This window comes from Myxine glutinosa, chromosome 3 (genome assembly GCF_964187855.1).
Source record: "Myxine glutinosa chromosome 3, kmMyxGlut1.1, whole genome shotgun sequence".
NCBI lineage: Eukaryota > Metazoa > Chordata > Myxini > Myxiniformes > Myxinidae > Myxine > Myxine glutinosa.
In genome coordinates, this window is record NC_136263.1 from 38,697,262 (window position 1) to 38,718,621 (window position 21,360).

The 21,360-nt window shown below is 45.5% G+C and overlaps 1 protein-coding gene across 4 annotated transcripts in view; it reads left to right on the plus strand.

The window, feature by feature from the left end:
• Window positions 1–575: 575 nt before the first annotated feature.
• The window catches only part of BRD8 (bromodomain containing 8), a 149,039-nt gene continuing 128,254 nt past the window's right edge, over window positions 576–21,360 (plus strand). For all 4 annotated transcript variants that reach the window (XR_010983768.2, XM_068111037.2, XM_068111038.2 and 1 more), the window contains exons 1-6: window positions 576–622; window positions 3,458–3,554; window positions 9,673–9,742; window positions 9,867–9,916; window positions 14,053–14,175; window positions 14,356–14,433. Coding sequence is in view for 3 of the 4 variants with exons in the window: in XM_068111037.2 (XP_067967138.2) it covers window positions 601–622; window positions 3,458–3,554; window positions 9,673–9,742; window positions 9,867–9,916; window positions 14,053–14,175; window positions 14,356–14,433 (440 nt within the window). In the remaining variant the exon portion in view is untranslated. The remainder of the gene's footprint in view (window positions 623–3,457; window positions 3,555–9,672; window positions 9,743–9,866; window positions 9,917–14,052; window positions 14,176–14,355; window positions 14,434–21,360) is intronic.

Below are 21,360 nucleotides of genomic sequence, written 5' to 3' on the forward strand. Positions count from 1 at the left end.
CACTTGTTTTGTCGTTTGTGGAACAAATACAATTTTTCACACCGAGTTGTAAATGTAGACGTCATCATTAATTTTTCATTGACGACTTTTCTTAGTGACGTTTTAATTTTTGAGCTATCCTGCATGCACAAAATAGTTCTGTATGCTGATGGCGCATATATTTATTTCGTCCGTAAATGTGGTGGAAACATTTGACGACCTTGCTTGCGTACGACCAACGAACGGGTTTTGCAATATTTTTGGGAAATCGGCCCGGCCCTGTTTTCTTTCAGATGAACATTCATAGAGAATTTCCGTAAGTAAGTGCGATATTTATTTACTTATTTATTTGCCGTCCCCAAATTTTGGCGCGAATTTGCCGTAGTTGCACCAGCCCTGGGGCAGGAGCGCAGGACTATATCCATTGACGCATTCACTTTACATTCTACTCTCTCGTTCCTCATACTTTCCAAATAATTTTTTTTGTAAATGCCAAGAATCGTAAAAGAAAAACTCCTCTGATTTGTTCTGTAGTCTCCACCATGGCGGTGTAGTTTGTATGAAATATCTTGTGGAAATTGTTTTTTTTTAAAGCACCTTCAAATCGACGTCACATTCAAGATGGCGTCGCCGCTTCCTGGCAGTAAGATTTTCACAATTATCTGCTTATCTTGTTATTCATTCAAAGCATTTTAGCGAAGTACTTTTACTTTCAAATGGTTATGTTGTAGTACGAAGTCTGTGCGATGCTGAAGTATGACGTGGAATTTCCATTATTCTTCAAGTTCTCATGTCGTCGTGATCCGTTTTGCTTTTGGTCTTTTTTTTTTTTTTACAATATTTTTATTTCCTCCCTTTTGTGCATGCTTTGGAAGGAGTAAGGAATAAATAATTGCATTATACTTGTAATTTTTTTTTTTACCGACCTCGTTCCATTGGATCCTGCATGCAGAAAAACAATCGGCGTACGCTGATGGCGCATATATTTATTACGTCCGCAAATTTGACCTTTCCCCCTCCACCCCCCCCTCCCCCCCATCCCCCCCTTCCCCCCCCCCTCTTCCCCGAGGATGTTTCAAAATACCTTTTTTATTCCCTCTTGCTCCTCTTTATGATAAAACTTCCCACCCCCCCCCCCTCCCCACTGCTCTCAGACTCCCTTACCCTCCTCCTCTTACTTTGAAATCCCTCTTAATTTTTGTCCCCCGTCGCACCGCGGAGCGAAAGGGGGACTATAGTTTTCCCGTCCGTCCGTGCGTGCGTAAGCGAAGGACCGAATTCTAATTTGGTGTGTGGGTGTATCTACGCATAAGGAAGAACACTATTGAAAATTGGGTCGCCACGTCAAAATCCAAGATGGCCGCCGCCATGTATGTCTGAACCTTGTGAGCGGAATATCTTGAAAATAAGCGAAGTACCAACTTCTAATCTGGTGTGTGGGTGTGTCTGCGCATAAGGAAGAACGCTATTGAAAATTGGGTCGCCACGTCAAAATCCAAGATGGCCGCCACCATATATGTCAACCTTGCGAGCGGAATATCTTGAAAAATAAGCGAAGTACTAACTTCTAATCTGGTGTGTGGGTGTACCTAGGCATAAAGAAGAACGCTATTGAAAATTGGGTTGTCATGTCAAAATCCAAGATGGCCACCACCATATATGTCTGAACCTTGTGATCGGATTATCTTGAAAAATAAACGAACTACTAACTTCTAATCTGGTGTGTGGGTGTGTCTCCAACCCACTCGCAAATATTTATCGACTCTTCCATGTTTTCTGCATCTTCCACTTTGTCAACTCACATCACTTCACCAACGGGGGACCTTGGCGTAACGCTTGTCTTCTCTCAATTTGACGTCTTCCCGAAACCCTGCTCTGTGTATATGTGCATACGTAATAGATCGATGGCCTTTAACGATACATTTGTGGACAATTTTCAACACTGCAAGAGACACGGTGATAGAGGTGTGTGTGTGTGTGTGTGTGTGTGTGTGTGTGTGTGTGTGTGTGTGTGTGTGTGTGTGTGTGTGTGTGTGTATGTATGTGTGTGTGTGTGTGTGTGTGTGTGTGTGTGTGTGTGTGTGTGTGTGTGTGTGTGTGTGTGTGTGTGTTTCTGGTGTGTGTGTGTGTGTTTCTGGTGTGTGTGTGTTTCTGGTGTGTGTGTGTGTGTTTCTGGTGTGTGTGTGTGTGTTTCTGGTGTGTGTGTGTGTTTCTGGTGTGTGTGTGTGTGTTTCTGGTGTGTGTGTGTGTGTGTTTCTGGTGTGTGTGTTTCTGGTGTGTGTGTTTCTGGTGTGTGTGTTTCTGGTGTGTGTGTGTTTCTGGTGTGTGTGTGTTTCTGGTGTGTGTGTGTTTCTGGTGTGTGTGTGTTTCTGGTGTGTGTGTGTTGTGTGCGTGTTTTTCTGTTGTGTGCGTGTTTTTCTGTTGTGTGCGTGTTTTTCTGTTGTGTGCGTGTTTTTCTGTTTGTGTGTTTTTCTGTTGTGTGTGTGTGTTTTTCTGTTGTGTGTGTGTGTGTTTTTCTGTTGTGTGTGTGTGTGTGTTTTTCTGTTGTGTGTGTGTGTGTGTTTTTCTGTTGTGTGTGTGTGTGTGTGTGTGTGTGTGTGTGTGTGTGTGTGTGTGTGTGTGTGTGTGTGTGTGTGTGTGTGTGTGTGTGTGTGTGTGTGTGTGTGTGTGTGTTTTTTTCTGTTTGTGTGTGTGTGTGTGTGTGTGTGTTTTTCTGTTGTGTGTGTGTGTGTGTGTGTTTTTCTGTTGTGTGTGTGTGTGTGTTTTTCTGGTGTGTGTGTGTGTGTGTGTGTGTGTGTGTGTGTGTGTGTGTGTTTTTCTGTTGTGTGTGTGTGTGTGTGTGTGTGTGTGTGTGTGTGTGTGTGTGTTTTTTCTGTTGTGTGTGTTTTTTTTCTGTTGTGTGTGTGTGTGTGTGTGTTTTTTTTTTCTGTTGTGTGTGTGTGTGTGTGTGTTTTTCTGTTGTGTGTGTGTGTGTGTGTGTGTGTGTGTGTGTGTGTGTGTGTGTGTGTTTTTCTGTTGTGTGTGTGTGTGTGTGTGTTTTTTTCTGTTGTGTGTGTGTGTGTGTGTGTGTGTGTGTGTGTGTGTGTGTGTGTGTGTGTGTGTGTGTTTTTGTATTTCTGTTGTGTGTGTGTGTGTGTTTTTCTGTTTGTGTGTGTGTGTTTTTCTGTTGTGTGTGTCTTTCTGTTGTGTGTGTGTGTTTTTCTGTTGTGTGTGTGTGTTTTTCTGTTTGTGTGTGTGTTTTTCAATTGTGTGTGTGTGTGTGTTTTTCTGTTGTGTGTGTGTGTGTGTTTTTCTGTTGTGTGTGTTTTCTGTGTGTTGCGCTGCTGAAAGTGATCAACTGGTGTGACAATGTGCCAATGTATTTACGCTAAAGGTGACTTGAGCCTTAAAAGAACTACAATTATGTGAGTTTTTTTGTTTATCTTCATTGTTCCAATGGTGTTGGTTGTCCTTGTGTTTTTTTTTTTTAACCAATCAGAGCATAAAGCGCAGAATGCGTGTCCCACGGAACCCTGGTCTACAAGAGAGAAACTGTGCCTTGCGTCATCTGTGCAACGCAGTGGAAATCAGAACTGGTAAGGGTGGAATTATCCCTTATCCACTTTTAATAACTGGGTTGGGAAAATGATTTTGCCATGAGCATGACGAGCGTGATTGAAAAGTAAACTTGTATATTAGGCTTGGGGCTTTTGTATACAGAATCGAGGCTCGTGAAAGAGCTAACATTTATCACACAAAAAAATCAAACGGACACACAAAGTATATAATAAGGGGAACGGTAGACAAGATGGGGAGAGAAGGGGAAGCACACAAACACAACATTTGAGAGTAGGGACATCGGGAGATCTGTGGGAGTGAGAGAGCTTGGGGGTAGGAGGCATGGGAAGGGGGGGGGGGAGGGGTGGGAGAAGTATAAAACACAAGGACACTACAAGGACTTCCAGGAAAGAAGTTGGTATTTCAAAGAGGTGGATCTGGGGTGAAATTAGCGGGGGTAGAAAAGATCAAGGTTTTGGATGGGGGAAGATAAGAGATCGTGGTGAACAGCTGTTTTAAAGACCTGGAGGGAGGAGTGGGATTGAAGAGAGTGAGGGAGTTTGTTTCAGAGGCGGGAGAAAAGAGGAATCGAGGAGTGAAGGTGAGCAGAGAGTCTTGATTTTGTCAGTTTTACCATAAGAGGGTTGCAGGCGGATCTTGTGTGACCTGTAGGAATATTTGGGGGAGCGAGGCCGGAGAGGAGTCGGTAGAAGACAGAAAGACCAACAACCTGCCTGCGGTGAGTGAGTGAAAGGCCCTCGGAGTTAGCTTCATTGCGGGAGATTCCAATGATTCTGAAAGCTTTGGTTTCAACAGCGTGAAGCCGAGCTAGGTGTGAGGCAGGAGCACCGGCTCAGAGGGGAGAACAGTATTCCATTGAGCTGCGGATGAAAGCCTTGTATGTGAAGAGGCGCTCAGGTGTGCCAAGGAAGGACTTCAAACGACTGAGGATGCCCAGGCAGCGACTGGCTTTGGAGGCCAGATTTGAAATGTGGTTTTCCCAGGAAAGATCATGGCAGATAGTGAGATCCAAAAGCTTGACTGACAGAACTTCTTGGAGAGGATTGTTCAGAAAGTGAATGGGAGGGTTGTCCAGTCGGTCTTTTCGGAGAGACGTAGTAAGAGTGTGACATTTGTTTAGTCTAATTTTGTTTAGACATTTTGACCAGTCTAATTTTGTCCAGGTCTGCAGAGATTGAGGAGGCTGCAGACTGCCGATCTGAGGGATGAGGAATGGAGCGGCAGAGAGTGGAGTCATCAGCAAAGAGATAAAGAGGATTTTCAAGAGAGACGGAGAGATCATTGATGAAGACTAGAAAAAGCACAGGGCCCAGAACACTGCCTTGGGGAACTCCAGCCTGAACAGGAAGGGGAGATGAGAGAAACCCATTCAGGGCCACATGTTGACTACGACTAGAGAGGAAGTCCGCAAGCCATGCGTGGAGATTTCCATTGATACCATAGGAGGAGAGTTTCGTGAGTCGAGCGGGGTGCCAGACCGTATCGAAGGCACGTGATATGTCAAGGGAGACAGCTCTAATTTCCTGTTTGGCATTGAGGACCTCCATCCATTGTTGAGACAGCAGAAGCAGCATGTCCAGAGTAGAGTGACCTGGTCTGAAATCAAATTGATGATCGGAGATCAAGCCTTTGGAGAAGAGGAAAGATTTGATATCCGAAGCAATGATGGATTCCATGACTCTGCTGATAATTGGGAGAAGGCTGATTGGTCTGTAGTTGCAAGGATCTCTTTTTGCATCTTTTTTTTGTGTAAAGCGGTGTTGTTGGCTGATTTCCAAGCTGATGACAGATGACCTTGAACAAAAGAGAGGGTGAAGAGAACAGAGAGAGGGAGTGAAAGAGCGGCATAACAAGATTTTAGGACCTGTGGGCTGATGCCGTCTGGTCCAGTTGCAGAATCAGAGTCGAGGTTTGATATCAACTTCTCCACCTTGTCAGGAGAGAAGGACACAGACTCCAGGAGCAGTTGGGTTCGACTGGGTAAGGTGGGAACAGGGAGAGATGGGTTTGGGACACAAGATTTTGAGGCAAACACAGAGTTGAGGCATTCAGCTTTTTCACGTGTTGAGTCAGCTGTGTAGCCGTTTGAGGTAAGGGAGGGGATGTAGGGGGAACAAACACCAGAAACAGATTTGACCAGACGCCACCAGGATTTGGAAGAGGGAGACAGGTTTGAGAGTTCGGTCTTGAGATATTGTTTCCTTGCTCTCTTGAGGGTGGACACACACTTGTTTTTCGGGCTTAGTGAAAGGAAATGAGATTTCCTTCCGTTGGATTTGCTTTCCAGGAGGCGAAGGCAAGTTGTTTCTGGGCAACTGCCTCACCACAAGATTCCATGTACCATGGACGGGAGGAAGAGTATGACAACTGAACACGAGATGGGATAAATTTGTGCATGAGAGAGCAATTTACTTTGGAAGAATTCCCAGGATGAGTTTATGTCAGAGGCAGTAGAGATGGGAGACCAGTCCAGATGATTGATGTCTCCTTGAAGACCGTGCCAGTTGGCCTGAGTGAAATGTCAGACTCGTCGACGCTGAGGAGGCTCTCTGAGAATGGTCAGAGAGATGTCCACGTTGACAAGCACATGATCATATGAGCTGATTGGAGCAGAAGAAGAGCAGCAGACATTTGCAGGGAAGTTAGTCATAACCAAGTCTAGAAGAGAAGATGCTCCGTTGACTGAGATCCGGGTCGGGAAATTGACATATTGTGTCGGTCCCAGTGAGTCGCAGAAGTCCTTTGCTGAGGAGCCATGGCTGGTGAGAGAGGTACCCACACCCAGCCAACTGGCATGGTGACAATTGAAATCACCACATATGAGGAAGAGAGAGTTGGGATGAGTCGATAGAAGTTGCTCCATATTATCAGACAGCGAGATGTAGATGGAGTCATCACTGTTTGGTGGATGGTACAACACACATATGAACAAAAGGTGGGAGCGAAGGGGAAGCCGTAGCCAGAGGTACTCCTGCGGGTGAGGTGGAGAGAGGGCAGTGCAGGGCGAGTGAGGAAGAGAGTTTTTAATAAAGATAGCAACCCCACCTCCATGACGAGGCTCAGGTCTATCATACCGGAGGAGGTAGTAACCCTGGAGAGATATTAAGGAATCAGAGACATCATGAAGGAGGAAAGTTTCTGTTAAGCAGATCAAGTCTGGATTGTCAGAAGCAACCTGAATGGAGAGATCAATCAGGTTTGAGCGAAGGCCCCGGATGTTTGAGGTCCATACTGTTGATGAAGAGGAAGGGGGAGCATCGGATACAGAACAGGGGAGAGGAGGGGTAGGGTAAGATGTGGAAGAGGTAGGGAGAGCTGTTGAAGGTGTCAGAGATTTCAGCATAGCTAGGAGAAAGGGAAGGATGGCATGGACAAAAGGTTTGATGGTGATTGGGTGAGGCACAGTGAGGTGTTATTTGGGGGGGGGAGGGGAGCGAGGAAGAAGGTTGGGGGAGATGGATGTGAGAGTTGGAAGGTGAAAAAAGTGGGGAAGCTGCTTTGAGGAGGAGGGGTGAGAGGGGGGAGATGGAGAAAAAGTGAGGGTGGGAGATTTGAAGGGGGGGGGATTTGAAGGGGGGGGGGGGATTTGAAATGGATGGGGGAGATTTGTAGGTGAGGGGAGAGTTTAGGAGGAGAGGGGCGAGGGGGAGTTGAGGATGGAAGGGGAAAGGGGGGAGATTTGAAAGGGATTGGTGATGGGGAAGATTTTGAGGGGAGGGGTGAGTTTGGATTTTAGAAAGTGTTGTACGATTAATGGGAAACGAACATTTATTGCAAAATGAGTTTCTTGTGATCTTCGAGTCAGATACATTTGAGGACGCTGGAGGGGGTGGGGGGGGGGGGGTAGGGAGGTTGGAGTGCAGGTGAGTTTAGGGAATGTAGGAAAGAGGAACTGTGGGAGATGGAATTTTTTTTTGGAATGAATAGATTTGGTGAGCAAGTCGAAAGCAACCTTTTAAAGAAGAAGAAGACAAAAGTGTTATAATATACGACAGAATATAGCACTTCAGGGGATAGTTTAAACATTTTTAAATTGAACAGTGAAAACTATCTGCGGACATGGAGGGTGAAACACGTGGTCGAAGAACGAACGAATAAGAACAAAGAAGGAAATGTTTTTTTTTTTTTTGAGTTAAGATTTTAAACAAGGAAGTATGGGGTGAAAAGACTGGGAAAAGCTGAGAACGAAAGTAAATGGACCACAATCGACCGCTGTGAGAAAACAAAGCCTCAAGGTAGGAAACGAGGTACGAGCCCGCAAAAAATGCGGCACGAAATAACCGACGATTTTTTATACAGGTATGAAAGATTAACACCGAGAATCTTCCTCGGGACACACTATAGGTACACACACCGAAAGATAAATACAGTTTCGACAAAAATGCAATTGTGAACAATTACTTAACTTCGAAAACGTGGAGAACATGTACAGCTTCGAAAAAAATGTGCCGTCACCGGCAAGATCTTGCGAGATCTCCCACAGTGAAGTGTTATTTGAAGGGGGGGGGGGGGGGGGGCAGAGCGAGGCAGAAGGTTGGGGGAGATCAAGGTGAGAGTTGGAAGGGGGAAGAAGTGGGGTTGACTCTTTGAGGAGGAGGGGTGAGGGGGGAAATGGAGAAAAAATGAGGGTGGGGGGAGTTTATGGGGGGAGGGGTTAGGGGGGAGTTTAGGAGGGAAGGGGCAAGGGGTGTGGGATTTGAAAGGGATGGGAAATGGGGGAGATTTGGAGGGGAGGGGTTAGGGTGGAGATTTGGAGGTGAGGGCGGAGTTTAGGAGGGGAGGGGTGGGGGGGTTAGGAGGGGAGGGGCGAGGGGGGTTAGGAGGGGAGGGGCGAGGGGGGTTAGGAGGGGAGGGGCGAGAGGGGTTAGGAGGGGAGGGGGGTTAGGAGGGGAGGGGCGAGGGGGGTTGGGAGGGGCGAGGGGGAGTCTAGGAGGGGTGTGGGGGGAGTTTTGGAGGGAAGGGGCAAGGGAGAGATTTGAAAGGGATGGGTGATGGGGAAGATTTGGAGGGGAAGGGTGAGTTTGGATTCTAGAAAGTGTTGTACGGTTAATGGGAAATGAACATTTATTGCAAAATGAGTTTCTTGTGACCTTCGAGTCAGAGATACGTTTAAGGACGCTGGAGTGGGGGGTGGAGTGCCGGTGAGTTTCGGGAATGTAGGAAAGAGGAACTGCAAGAGATGGAATTTTTTTTTGGAATGAATAGATTTTGTTGGCAAGTCGAAAGCAACCTTTAAAAAAAGAAAAAGGTGTTATAATATATGACAATACATCACTTCAGGGGAAAGTTTAAACATTTTAAAATTGAACAGTGAAAACTATCTGTTGAAATGGGGGTGAAACATGTGGTCGAAGAACGAACGAATGAATAAGAACAAAGAAGGAAATGTTTTTTTTTTTTAGTTAACATTTTAATCTAGGAAGTATGGGGTGAAAAGACTGGGAAAAACTGAGAGAACGAAAGTAATTGGACCACAATCGACCGCTGAGAGAAAAAAAGCCTCAAGGTAGGAAACAAGGTACGAGGCCGCAAAAAACGCGGCACGAAATAACCGACGATTTTTTATACAGGTATGAAAGATTTACACCGATAATCTTCCTTGGGACACACTATAGGTACACACACCGAAAGATAAATACAGTTTCGACAAAAATACAATTGTGAACAATTACTTAACTTCGAAAGCGTGAAGAGCATGTGCAGCTTCGAAAAACCGTGCCCTCGCCGACAAGATCTCACGAGATCTCCCTGCATCCCTGTTTGACACGAGATCCCTGTTTGACTGCAATGACACACACACACGCACACATTGTTCCCTGCTACATTTCAAATGTGTATATGCAATAACGCATCACCCACAGACTTCAGTACAGAGCACAGTATACACACCCAAACACACACAATATGAAATGCAACAAACAGAACCAGAATCGATTGGTTATGGAATTGAGATGACAGCTGAGAATCGGAGTCGGTTCTCACATGTAGAGAACCGCCCAAGCCTATTGTAGATTGGTAGATTCGACCATGATATGGTGGTGCAGGTTACTTATTTTTGAATGGAAGACAAAAAGTTCGAGTTGGAATTAAGTTCTTGCACATAAACATTCTCACTGCCGTTTCGCTTGTGTGCAGGGCCTCTGTTATTCGTGCCATTAAGCCCTATGCTGAGCCTGGCAGGCCTGCTGGTTGGTTCTCTCAAAAGGTAGTCCATAATGAATCAATATTGTTTGTATGACAACACATTTCAATTTGGGGTAATAGTGGTGAGAAAAGAATTGGAAATTTGAAGTGCTTTTTGTGCGTTGATTTATTTTCTTCCTTTGCAGCATTGTGCGTCACAGTATTCGCAGCTTTTGGAAAATACTGAGATGCCAAAGTGAGTAGAATGATGTTTGTTAGTTTTTCATTATCCCCACGATGAAAAAAAAAATGGGGGTATATTTTAATGTGGTCTGTCTGCATGTTACACTATGTCCTCCTAAACTGCTGTGCAGGAATTCACCAAACTTGGTAGTTATGATCACCACATGGCAAGAAGGTGCAAGAGCAGTATCATTTTTTTTTTGCTCTGCCCCCTGAGGTGGGGTCAAATGGTCAAGTTCCAAAAATTTCAATTACAAGAACATTTTTAAACGTTTTTTGATGGAACTTTGTATATCCAATGAACATTGGGCAACACATAAAATATGTAACCGCCAGGATTTTGGACTTCATCCCAATTTCTTGCTCCTTGGGGTGGGGTCACAGAAGTCAAAAAAGGGAAAAAAATTTTTGACTCAAAATGTGATGTGTCATTCCTGCTGGACCGTTTTGCCATCTTTCAACTTTGCTTTACGTTAGGTGGTGTGAGGATTTGCAATGGCTGGACGTCAACTCTGGTCTAGTTACCTCCGTCACCAATGTTTTCACCCTTGTTTGTTTGGCTGTCTGTCTGTGAGCAGGATATCTCAAAGTTGTGGCCGGATTGAGACGGAACTTGGTCGACAGATTGGGTTTGTGACAAGGACTAATTGCTTAAATTTTGTTGAATATCCAATTTCGGAGACGATAATTTTTTTTTAAAGTGATTCTTCACCTTTGGGAGATGGGGCCAAAATGATATCGCATAATATTTCAAAAAAGTTGTGGATGAGTTGTGACAAAACTAGGTTGATGACTTTGGTGACAGGAACAAGCCGATATAGATTTTGGTGCAGGTTCGGAACCAGATACGGCCTATCGGTGGGATAGAAAATGCAAACTGCTCAGCCTGGTGGAGGTAGCTCTATTTTTTTTTTTTTTTTTTTTTGTATACTGAATCGAGGCTCGTGAAAGAGCTAACATTTATTTCACAAACAAATCAACCAGACAAACAAAACATACAAAAAGAGGGAGCGGAAGACAAGATGGGGAGAGGAGGGGAAGCACACAAACACAACACCTGAGAGCAGGGAGAAGCGCGGGAGGGAGAGGGCCTTGGGGGAGGAGGCGTGGGAAGGGGGGGGGGGGGGAGAGGTATAAAACACAAGGAGACCAAGGACTTCCAGGACAGAAGTTGGTATTTCAAAAAAGTGTAGGATTTGGGGTGAAATTAGCAGGGGTAGAAGATCAAGGTTTTGGATGGGGGAAGATAAGAGATGGTGGTGAACAGCTGTTTTAAAGACCTGGAGGGTGGAGTGGGATTGAAGAGAGTGAGGGAGTTTGTTCCAGAGGCGGGAGAAAAGAGGAATGAAGGAGTGAAGGTGAGCAGAAAGTCTTGATTTTGGCAGTTTAACCATAAGAGGGTTGCAGGCAGATCTTGTGCGACCTGTAGGAATATTTGGGGGACAGAGCCCAGAGAGAGTTGGGGGGGGGGGGCAAGGCCAGAGAGGAGTCGGGAGAAGACGGAAAGACCACCAACCTGCCTGCGGTGAGTGAGTGAAAGGGCCTTGGAGTTATCTTCATCGCCGGAGATTCCAATGATTCTGAACGCTTTGGTTTCAACAGCGTGAAGACGAGCTAGGTGTGAGGCAGGAGCACCAGCCCAGAGGGGAGAGCAGTATTCCATTGAGCTGTGGATGAAAGCCTTGTATGTGTTGAGGAGCTCAGGTGTGCCAATGAAGGACTTCGCACGACAGAGGATGCCCAGTCGGCGACTGGCTTTGGAGGCCAGATTTGAAATGTGGTTTTCCCAGGAAAGATCATGGCAGATAGTGAGACCGAAAAGCTTGAGTGACAGAACCTCTTGGAGAGGATTATTCAGAAAGTGGATGGGAGGGTTGTCCAGTCGGTCTTTACGGAGAGACAACGTAAGAGTGTGAGATTTGTCAGGATTGAAAGACATGTTCCACTTGTTTGCCCAGTCTGTGATTTTGACCAGGTCTGCAGAGAGTGAGGAGGATGCAGACTGCCGATCTGAGGGATGAGGAATGGAGCGACAGAGAGTAGAGTCGTCAGCAAAGAGATAGAGAGGATTTTCAAGCGAGTCAGAGAGATCATTGATGAAGACCAGAAAAAGCACAGGGCCCAGGACACTGCCTTGGGGAACTCCAGCCTGAACTGGAAGAGGAGATGAGAGAAACCCATTCAGGGCCACACGTTGACTACGACTAGAGAGGAAGTCCGCCAGCCATGCGTGGAGATTTCCATGGATACCAAAGGAGGAGAGTTTGGTGAGCAGAGCGGGGTGCCAGACCGTATCGAAGGCACGTGATATGTCAAGGGAGACAGCTCTAATTTCCTGTTTGGCATTGAGGACCTCCATCCATTGTTGAGAAAGCAGAAGCAGCATGTCCAGAGTAGAGTTACCAGGTCTGAAACCAAATTGATGGTCAGAGATCAAGCCATTGGAGAAGAGGAAAGATTTCATATCTGAAGCAATGTTGGATTCCAAGACTTTGCTGATAATTGGGAAAAGGCTGATTGGTCTGTAGTTGCTAGGATCTGTTTTTGCACCTTTTTTGTGCAAAGCGGTGATGTTGGCTGATTTCCAAGCAGATGGCAGATGACCTTGAGCAAAAGAGAGGGTGAAGAGAACAGAGAGGGAGTGAAAGAGCGGAAGAACATGATTTTAGGACCCGTGGGCTGATGCTGTCAGGACCAGTTGCAGAATCAGAGTCGAGGGTTGACAGAAACTTTTCCACCTTGTCAGGAGGAAAGTACACAGAGTCCAGGAGCAGCTGGGTACGACTGGGTACGGTGGGTACAGAGAGGGATTGGTTTGGGACACAAGATTTAGAGGCAAACGCAGAGTTGAGGCATTCAGCTTTTTCACGTGCGGAGTCAGCCGTGTAGCCGTTTGAGGTGAGGGAGGGTATGGAGGGGGAACAAACACCAGAAACAGATTTCACCAGACGCCACCAGGATTTGGAAGAGGGAGACAGATAAGAGAGTTCGGTCTTGAGAACAGAGAGATATAGTTTCCTGGCTCTCCTGAGGGTGGACACACACTTGTTTCGGGCTTTGTGAAAGGAAATGAGATTTCCTTCCGTTGGATTTGCTTTCCAGGAGACGAAAGCAAGTTGTTTCTGGGTAACAGCCTCACCACAAGATTCCGTGTACCATGGACGGGAGGAAGGGTATGACAACTGAAGACGAGATGGGATAAATCTGTGCATGAGAGAGAGCAATTTACTTTGGAAGAATTCCCAGGATGAGTTGATGTCAGAGGTGGTAGAGATGGGAGACCAGTCCAGATGATTGATGGCTGCTTGAAGACCGTGCCAGTTGGCCTGAGTGAAATGCCAGACTCGTCGACGCTGAGGAGGCTCTCTGAGAATGGTCAGAGAGATGTCCACTTTGACAAGCACATGATCCAAGTGCTGTTCTAGTTAGGTCATCTGCTTAAAGAGATGTACTTATAAAATGGGTCGTGATGTCTGCCTGCCTGGTCTTCCACCTGCCCGTCAGCCCGTCCGTTAACTTTTTGCTATTTTTATTACTCTTCCATTATCACCCACCGTCGGATTGTTCTGAAAGTAGACACATGAATGAGACAGTATCACGCACAATTGCTCGAGCTTGGATTTTTTTTTTCGGTTTTAGTGGCTTCCAAGTTGGGTGGGTGGGGGGAGGGGGTGCGAGAGAGGGTTAACCCCAAAACTTCAGATCCCTACTCGTCTCTTATTTCCCAACCGATTGCTCTGAAACCTGATACAGCCCTTCTACTAGATGGCCCACATTATCGCTCAGCCTTAGATTTTTCGATTTCGGATCATGGAGCTCCTGGGGTGGGGTGGGAGGGGGGAGAGGGTGGTTAGCCCCAGAAACATCGGATCCCTACTTGTATCTTATTTACCAACCGATTGCTCTGAAACCCGACACATCCCTTTTACCCAATGGTCCGCAGGATCACTCGGTCTTAGATGTTTCGATTTTGTAAAGGGGTGGGGGGTTTGGAGGGGGGGGGGGGGACGGTGTTCAGGTGGGTCTTCCATTAGCCCTTAAATCAGCAGTGGTGTGTGAACTACAACCTCGGGAGATGACCCTCAGCCCACTCAGGGCTATTTTTGTATTTTGTGCAGACGATGCCGTGTGCAAACCTGTGTTTTTCAGGCGCAAACGTGGGGAACATGGAGAGGTTGTTGAGACGGCAGAAGATGTTATTGTTGATAAGCTTAGAAAAGAAAGAATTGAGGAACTCAAGAAAGAGGTCTCAGACCTTGATGACCAATTCAAGTGAGCTTGTTTACACTTGGCTTCTCATTTCCATTCTTTTGACAAACACAACAGTTAACTTAACTGTGAATTTTTTTTTTTTGAACTATGCTCACAAAATCGTTTGTTTCATATGATTGAAACATTGAAGAAAGTGATGACAGGAATAATTCCATTCTACATTTTATTCATACAATGCAGGGCTGTAACATATGAAACAGAGATGTTGGTGACTGGGCAGTTTGATTCCAAACTGCGTGGAATGTGGAACAATGTTTTGTAAGTACTCGCTGACTAGCAATTTTGTGTAACTTTAACCTTTAAACACTTTTGATGTACATGTGATGAAACAAACTGTAATCGGCATATCAAAGCAAAATTTGCATTTTGTATTTTTGTTTCACAGTACATTTCAAATTTATCGGCTTCAACATAACTGCCATTTTTCGTAATACATTGTTCAAACCACATGATAAGTAGTCCAACACATTTTTTGAGCTAATTTGGGTTTTCATTAAGACAGACAAAAAGCGTCGTTGAATGTAAATACATGGGTGAAACTCCTTTCGTATAGCACGGAACTCTGTATTTTTGTATGACCCATATGGAGGTTTTCTGTATTTTCGTCTTCAGAAAATTATGCCGTGATTTAGGGCAATTGTGGTACTATTCCAATATACTGATTCGTTTCTTAACCGGGTAGATTTGTGCAGATGTTATCTGGGTACAAAAGCTTGCAAGCGCAATACCGTTATCAGGGGTTCACCAGGCAAGAGAAAGTCTAACCATGTCGGTTAATACCGAAATAGCGTCCATTGTTGTTATTCCCATTGCTGTTCCCTACTTTGAGTTTCACAGAAAATGCTGAAGCGCCCGCCCTCTTTACATAACATGAAGTAAAGACGTTATTCTGCTGCACACAAATACAAAACCTGATAATGTGTGTTGGTCGCAGTGAAGTTTGTGACCACTTCAATACGAATAAATCTTAACGAGGAACTTTGACACAGGAGGAGGCCATTTTGCCCATCATGCCTGTGCTGCACCACAACCGCGTTAAATAAATCAATGAGGGTCTCGTCTTGGTTTCACTGGAGGGGAGGAGGATGGGGAGGCAGTGTGGATGAGTAGATGAGAAAAGTATGACAGGCACAGGTACTGGAGTATTATATATTCAAACAAAATCGATATAGGGTCATTCCATGTCGATTCACACAATATCCAGATATGACACTGACACCTCAGATTTGTCGGGAAGAAATTTTGAAAATACCTCTTCATGCCAAACAAAGGGATCCCAATATCGCCGAGGGTTTTTTTCGTTATAGCCCCTCAAAGTATGGGTGCCATGCCACTTTTTTGCACTTGTGAATTGCACATGTTTAATTAGCATTTTTGAAGACCCATATCTTCTACAGGGATCAAGCTTAAATTTTTATTTTGTGGTCCACTGGTGTGTACCCTGGTTTAGAATAGGTACACCGTATCCTTGCATGTCGTAAGAGGCGACTAAAAGGTTTGCAAAACACACACACACCGTTTCATAGTTTTAACTATAACTTCTCATTTTTCAAAGCTTGGTGTTGACTTCGTGGTTAGGGTACTGGCTTGGGATCATAGGATCCTGGGTTCGAATCCCGGTCGATCGCTGAATTAACACCAGGGGGGTTGACTCAGCCTGTCATCCTTCCGAGGTCGGCAAATTGCGTACCAGCTTGCTGGGATGAATGATCCCGGTGTGTACCCCAGTTTAGAATAGGTACACCGTATCCCTGCGCATCGTAAGAGGCGACCAAGGGTTGGCGTCAGGAAGGGCATCCGGCCATAAAAACATTGCCTCAAACAGGGAACCATGATTGTCATGGGGGGGCCCGCAAGGCTAACCCCCGCTCTAAGCGGGGAAAAATGGCCTTAAAAAAAAAAACGATCATTCATTCATATTGAAATCTCCTTAATGAGGAAGATATGTTCTTCGAGACTCTGCGGCACCAAGGTTCTCCCAATTACATGTAAAGAATGTAACTACAAAAACTTTATATATATTTACTAATTCAAACTTTTAAATATTATCTCAGAAACAAGCATATCAAATTCATCTTTGTCAACTGCAAAACTCATTTTAACATTATTGTTTTCACAGGACCTGAGTATTCTGCCAGTTGATGCAAGGGTTATCATACCATATTGCAAATTAACACAATAGTAACATGAGTTTTAATAAGTCATGTTAAAACTTCAAACAGGCATGCAATTAAATAAGAAAGTCCTTATTTAATCAATAGGTCACTCAGTAGCTATGACAACCACATCCTTTGTCAACCTGCAAACTCATCTTTTCCCTCATAAGTCAAAATCATATATAAGAGGTATAAACCTATATACTGTATATACCCTTACAAAAGATTTTTACTGAGAAGATATTGGATCAGAGAGCCAGAGATACCTAGCCTACAAGACTGCATGTACGTGGCGGATATTTGGAATAAGTTTATTGGATTTTACACTTTAGACTAACTTTTATCAAACCCTAATAAGCTCTAAGCTTTATTTGATTCAGTGTTTAATTTATCGTTCTTTTGAAAGATTTTTTTTTTTTTTTTTTTTTTTTTTTTTGTATACAAGGTCGAGGCTCGTGAAAGAGCGAACATTAATCACACAGAAAGACAAACCGACACATAAAACATATAACATAGGGAGCGGTAGACAAGATGGGGAGAGAGGGGGTAGGACACAAACACAACATTTGAGAGCAGTGACCGAGAGACATGGAGACATCGAGAGATCTGAGAGAGGGCGAGGGCTTGGGGGGGGGGGGGGGGGGCGTGGGAGGGGGGCGTGGGAAGGGGGCGGTGGGAGAGGTATAAAACATATGGACACTGCCAGGACTTCCAGGAAAGAAGTTGGAATTTCAAACAAGGTGGATCTGGGGTGAATTAGCGGGGGTAGAAAAGATCAAGGTTTTGGATGGGGGAAGATAAGAGATGGTGGTGAACAGCTGTTTTAAAGACCTGGAGGGAGGAGTGGGATTGAAGGGAGTGAGGGAGTTTGTTCCAGAGGCGGGAGAAAAGAGGAATGAAAGAGTGAAGGTGAGCAGAGAGCCGAGATTTCGGCAGTTTAACCATCAGAGGGTTGCTGGCAGATCTTGTGCGACCTGTAGGAATATTTGGGGGACAGAGCACAGAGAGAGCTGGGGGTGCAAGGCCGGAGAGGAGTCGGTAGAAGACAGAAAGACCACCTACCTGCCTGCGGTGAGTGAGTGAAAGGCCCTCAGAGATAGCTTCATCGCGGGAGATTCCAATAATTCTGAAAGCTTTGGTTTCAACAGCGTGAAGCCGAGCTAGGTGTGAGGCAGGAGCACCGGCCCATAGTGGAGAACAGTATTCCATTGAGCTGCGGATGAAAGCCTTGTATGTGGTGAGGAGCTCAGGTGTGCCGAGGAAGGACTTCGCACGACGGAGGATGCCCAGTCGGCGACTGGCTTTGGAGGCCAGCTTGGAAATGTGGTTTTCCCAAGAAAGATCATGGCAGATAGTGAGACCCAAAATCTTGAGCGACAGAACTTCTTGGAGAGGATTGTTGAGAAAGTAGATGGGAGGGTTGTCCAGTCGATCTTTTCGGAGAGACATAGTAAGAGTGTGAGATTTGTCAGGATTGAAAGACGTGTTCCACTTGTTTGACCAGTCTGTGATTTTGTCCAGGTCTTCAGAGAGTGAGGAGGCCGCAGACTGCCGATCTGAGGGAAGAGGAATGGAGCGGCAGAGAGTGGAGTCATCAGCAAAGAGATAGAGAGGATTTTCGAGAGAGTCAGAGAGATCATTGATGAAGACCAGAAAAAGCACGGGGCCCAGAACACTGCCTTGGGGAACTCCAGCCTGAACAGGAAGAGGAGATGAGAGAAACCCATTCAGGGCCACACGTTGACGACGACTAGAGAGGAAGTCCGCCAGCCATGCATGGAGATTTCCATGGATACCAAAGGAGGAGAGTTTGGTGAGCAGAGCGGGGTGCCAGACCGTGTCGAAGGCACGTGATATGTCGAGGGATACAGCTCTAATTTCCTGTTTGGCATTGAGGACCTCCATCCATTGTTGAGACAGCAGAAGCAGCATGTCCAGAGTAGAGTGACCTGGTCTGAAACCAAATTGATGATCAGAGATCAAGCCATTGGAGAAGAGGAAAGATTTCATATCCGAAGCAATGATGGATTCCATGACTTTGCTGATAATTGGGAGAAGGCTGATTGGTCTGTAGTTGCTAGGATCTGTTTTTGCACCTTTTTTGTGCAAAGCGGTGATGTTGGCTGATTTCCAAGCAGATGGCAGTTGACCTTGAGCAAAAGAGAGGGTGAAGAGAACAGAGAGAGGGTGAGACAGAGCAGCAGAGCAGGATTTTAGGACCCGTGGGCTGATGCCGTCGGGTCCAGTTGCAGAATCAGAGTCGAGGGTTGACAGAAACTTTTCCACCTTGTCAGGAGCAAAGGACTAACTTTCCACACACTCACACACACACACTCACCAATTTACTGAGAACGTTGAAAATTTCATAAAACTATCTATTAGATTAACTTTAAGTGGAAGTAGAGAAAAGTGCACTGGGCCCATTGGCCAGCACAGAGTAACTCATCCACCTTCCATTGTCCAATAGGAACTCTTTGTCCAACTCTGCAAAATAATTACCAAGTATTTTGCATTCACTTATCAATACAATGTTAGCTTAGATTTCGCACTGAGTCGACTATCATAGTCACAATGAAAACAAGTTCGTCGGGCAATGATTAGTTTTACCAAACACAATGGGATTTGGAAAGCAGTTCAGTGAATCCTAATTACTTCAGACGACCTGGTCAGACATTGTGGCACCAGTTGTATTATTTTATTATTTGTTGTCAATTGTATTATTTTACATTGAAAAACAATATCCTTCTACAACTTACTTACGAGGTGTTCAAAAAGTATGCGACCTTAATTTGTCGTGCGTAAACAAATGAAGCTAGGGAGGCGTTGATTGGTGCACGTATGTAGGCGATCCTAATGCGCACGCGTGAATTTTTTCCAACCTGCAGAAGCTGTCATTCGATGGCAGACCGCTGATGAGTGAGGCAGTGTAAGTGAGCGCCGTCGGATTTTCGTTTTTGACAAAATGACGGAAAAACTTGAACAACGCTACTGCATCAAATTTTGTGTAAAGCTTGGCGATTCCCAAGTGGAAACGATCCGCAAGATTCAACAGGCCATCGGGGACGAAGCAATGAGCACCACACAGATAAAGGAGTGGTACAACCACTTCAAAGATGGCCGCACATCAGTGGAGAGTGAAGCACGTTCGGGTAGGTCCTCAACATCCCGAAATGAGATCGTCATTGACCAATTGAGGACCCTGGTGATGCAGGATCGTCGAATCACGATCAGAGAACTTGCAGATGAGGTGGGCGTCAGCATTGGATCCGTTCATTCCATTATGAAGGAGGATTTGGGCTTCAGGAGCATCTCAGCGAAGTTCGTACCAAAGCTGCTAACGATTGAGCAGAAGCAACTCCGTTTGGAGATCGCACAGGACATGCTGGAGACTGTGAAGAGCGATCCCAGCTTCCTCAACACAGTGATCACTGGCGATGAGTCCTGGGTTTATGGGTACGCCCCAGAAACCAAGTTGCAGTCATCACAATGGAAGCATCCAACATCCCCGAGGCCAAAAAAAGCAAGGCAGGTCCGCAGCAATGTCAAAGTCATGCTGACCGTCTTCTTCGACTCAAGTGGCGTGGTTCATCACGAGTACGCACCACACGGCACAACCATCACCAAGGAGTATTACCAAGAGGTTCCGCGTCGCCTTCGTGACGCTGTGCTACACAAACGGCCGGACCTGTGGGCAGCGGGCAATTGGCAGCTCCATCACGATAACGCACCCGCCCATTCTTCACATTTGATAGAGTTTCTTGGCCAAACACAACACACCTGTGCTTCGTCAGGCTCCCTACTCTCCCGACATGGCTCCGTGTGACTTCTGGCTTTTCTCCAAGCTGAAAATGCCCCTGAAAGGGACCAGATTTCAGTCCAGAGAAGACATCATGCGGAATGCGACGTACCAGCTGCGCGCCATCCCAAAAGAGGCGTTCCAGCGCTGCTTCCGACAGTGGCAGAACCGTTGGGAGAAGTGTGTGGCAGCCCAAGGGGACTACTTTGAAGGAGATTAGTATAAGTTTGTTGTATCTGGATACGAGTATTTTTTATGAACAAAGGTCGGATACTTTTTGAACACACCTCGTATATAACTCAATAAAACATTTCATTTTATTTATCATTTTACACAGGAGGAGGGGGAGGGGGAGGGGGGGAGGGGAGGGGGGAGGGCGCGGGAATCGTCGAATCGGCACGCTGCTCTGCTCTGCCACCGATTCAGATTCCGTGTATAATATTCCTCGCTGAAAAAAAATATGGATCTAAAGATGAAAGAAAAAAAAACCTATGTGGTGTGAATGGCAATGTTCCTCGCTGAAATGTGAAAAAACGCAATCGCGCGGCAAGGAACATCACGTGATCGCTCTGAGCGATCGAATGCAACTCTGCGTCGTGTCATGGGCGTGGCCAACGTGGCCTCATGTGCCCAGGTGATTGGCTCGCTCGAGAGAGCCATAATGCGCTACGTTATGACAAAAAATATGGATCTAAAGATGAAAGGGGAAAAAACCTATGTGGTGTGAATGGCAATGTTCGTCGCTGAAATGTGAAAAAAGGCAATTGCTTTTCGCTCTGAAATACGTGCGAACGCGTAACTGAGTTAATGGCGGCAAGGAACATCACGTGATCGCTCTGAGCGAATCAGCGCGCTGCTCTGCGACCGGTCAGATTCCGTGCATAATATTCCTCGCTGAAATGCGCTGAGGTAAAAATATGGTTTAAAAATATTATGAAATCAATTTTTAGGTCGGCCATGTTCTTACCAGGCTCAATGGCCATGTCTGTGCCAAATATCAAGTACGTGAGCCTCTCCGTTTAGGAGTCTATCGGTAACATTACACACGCACACACACACACGCACACACACACACACACACACACACACACACACACACACACACACACACACACACACACACAAGCTGTGTTTTATATATATATATATATATATATATATATATATATATATATATATATATATATATATATATATATATATATCGGGAAACCATTTTTACATATTTTGAAT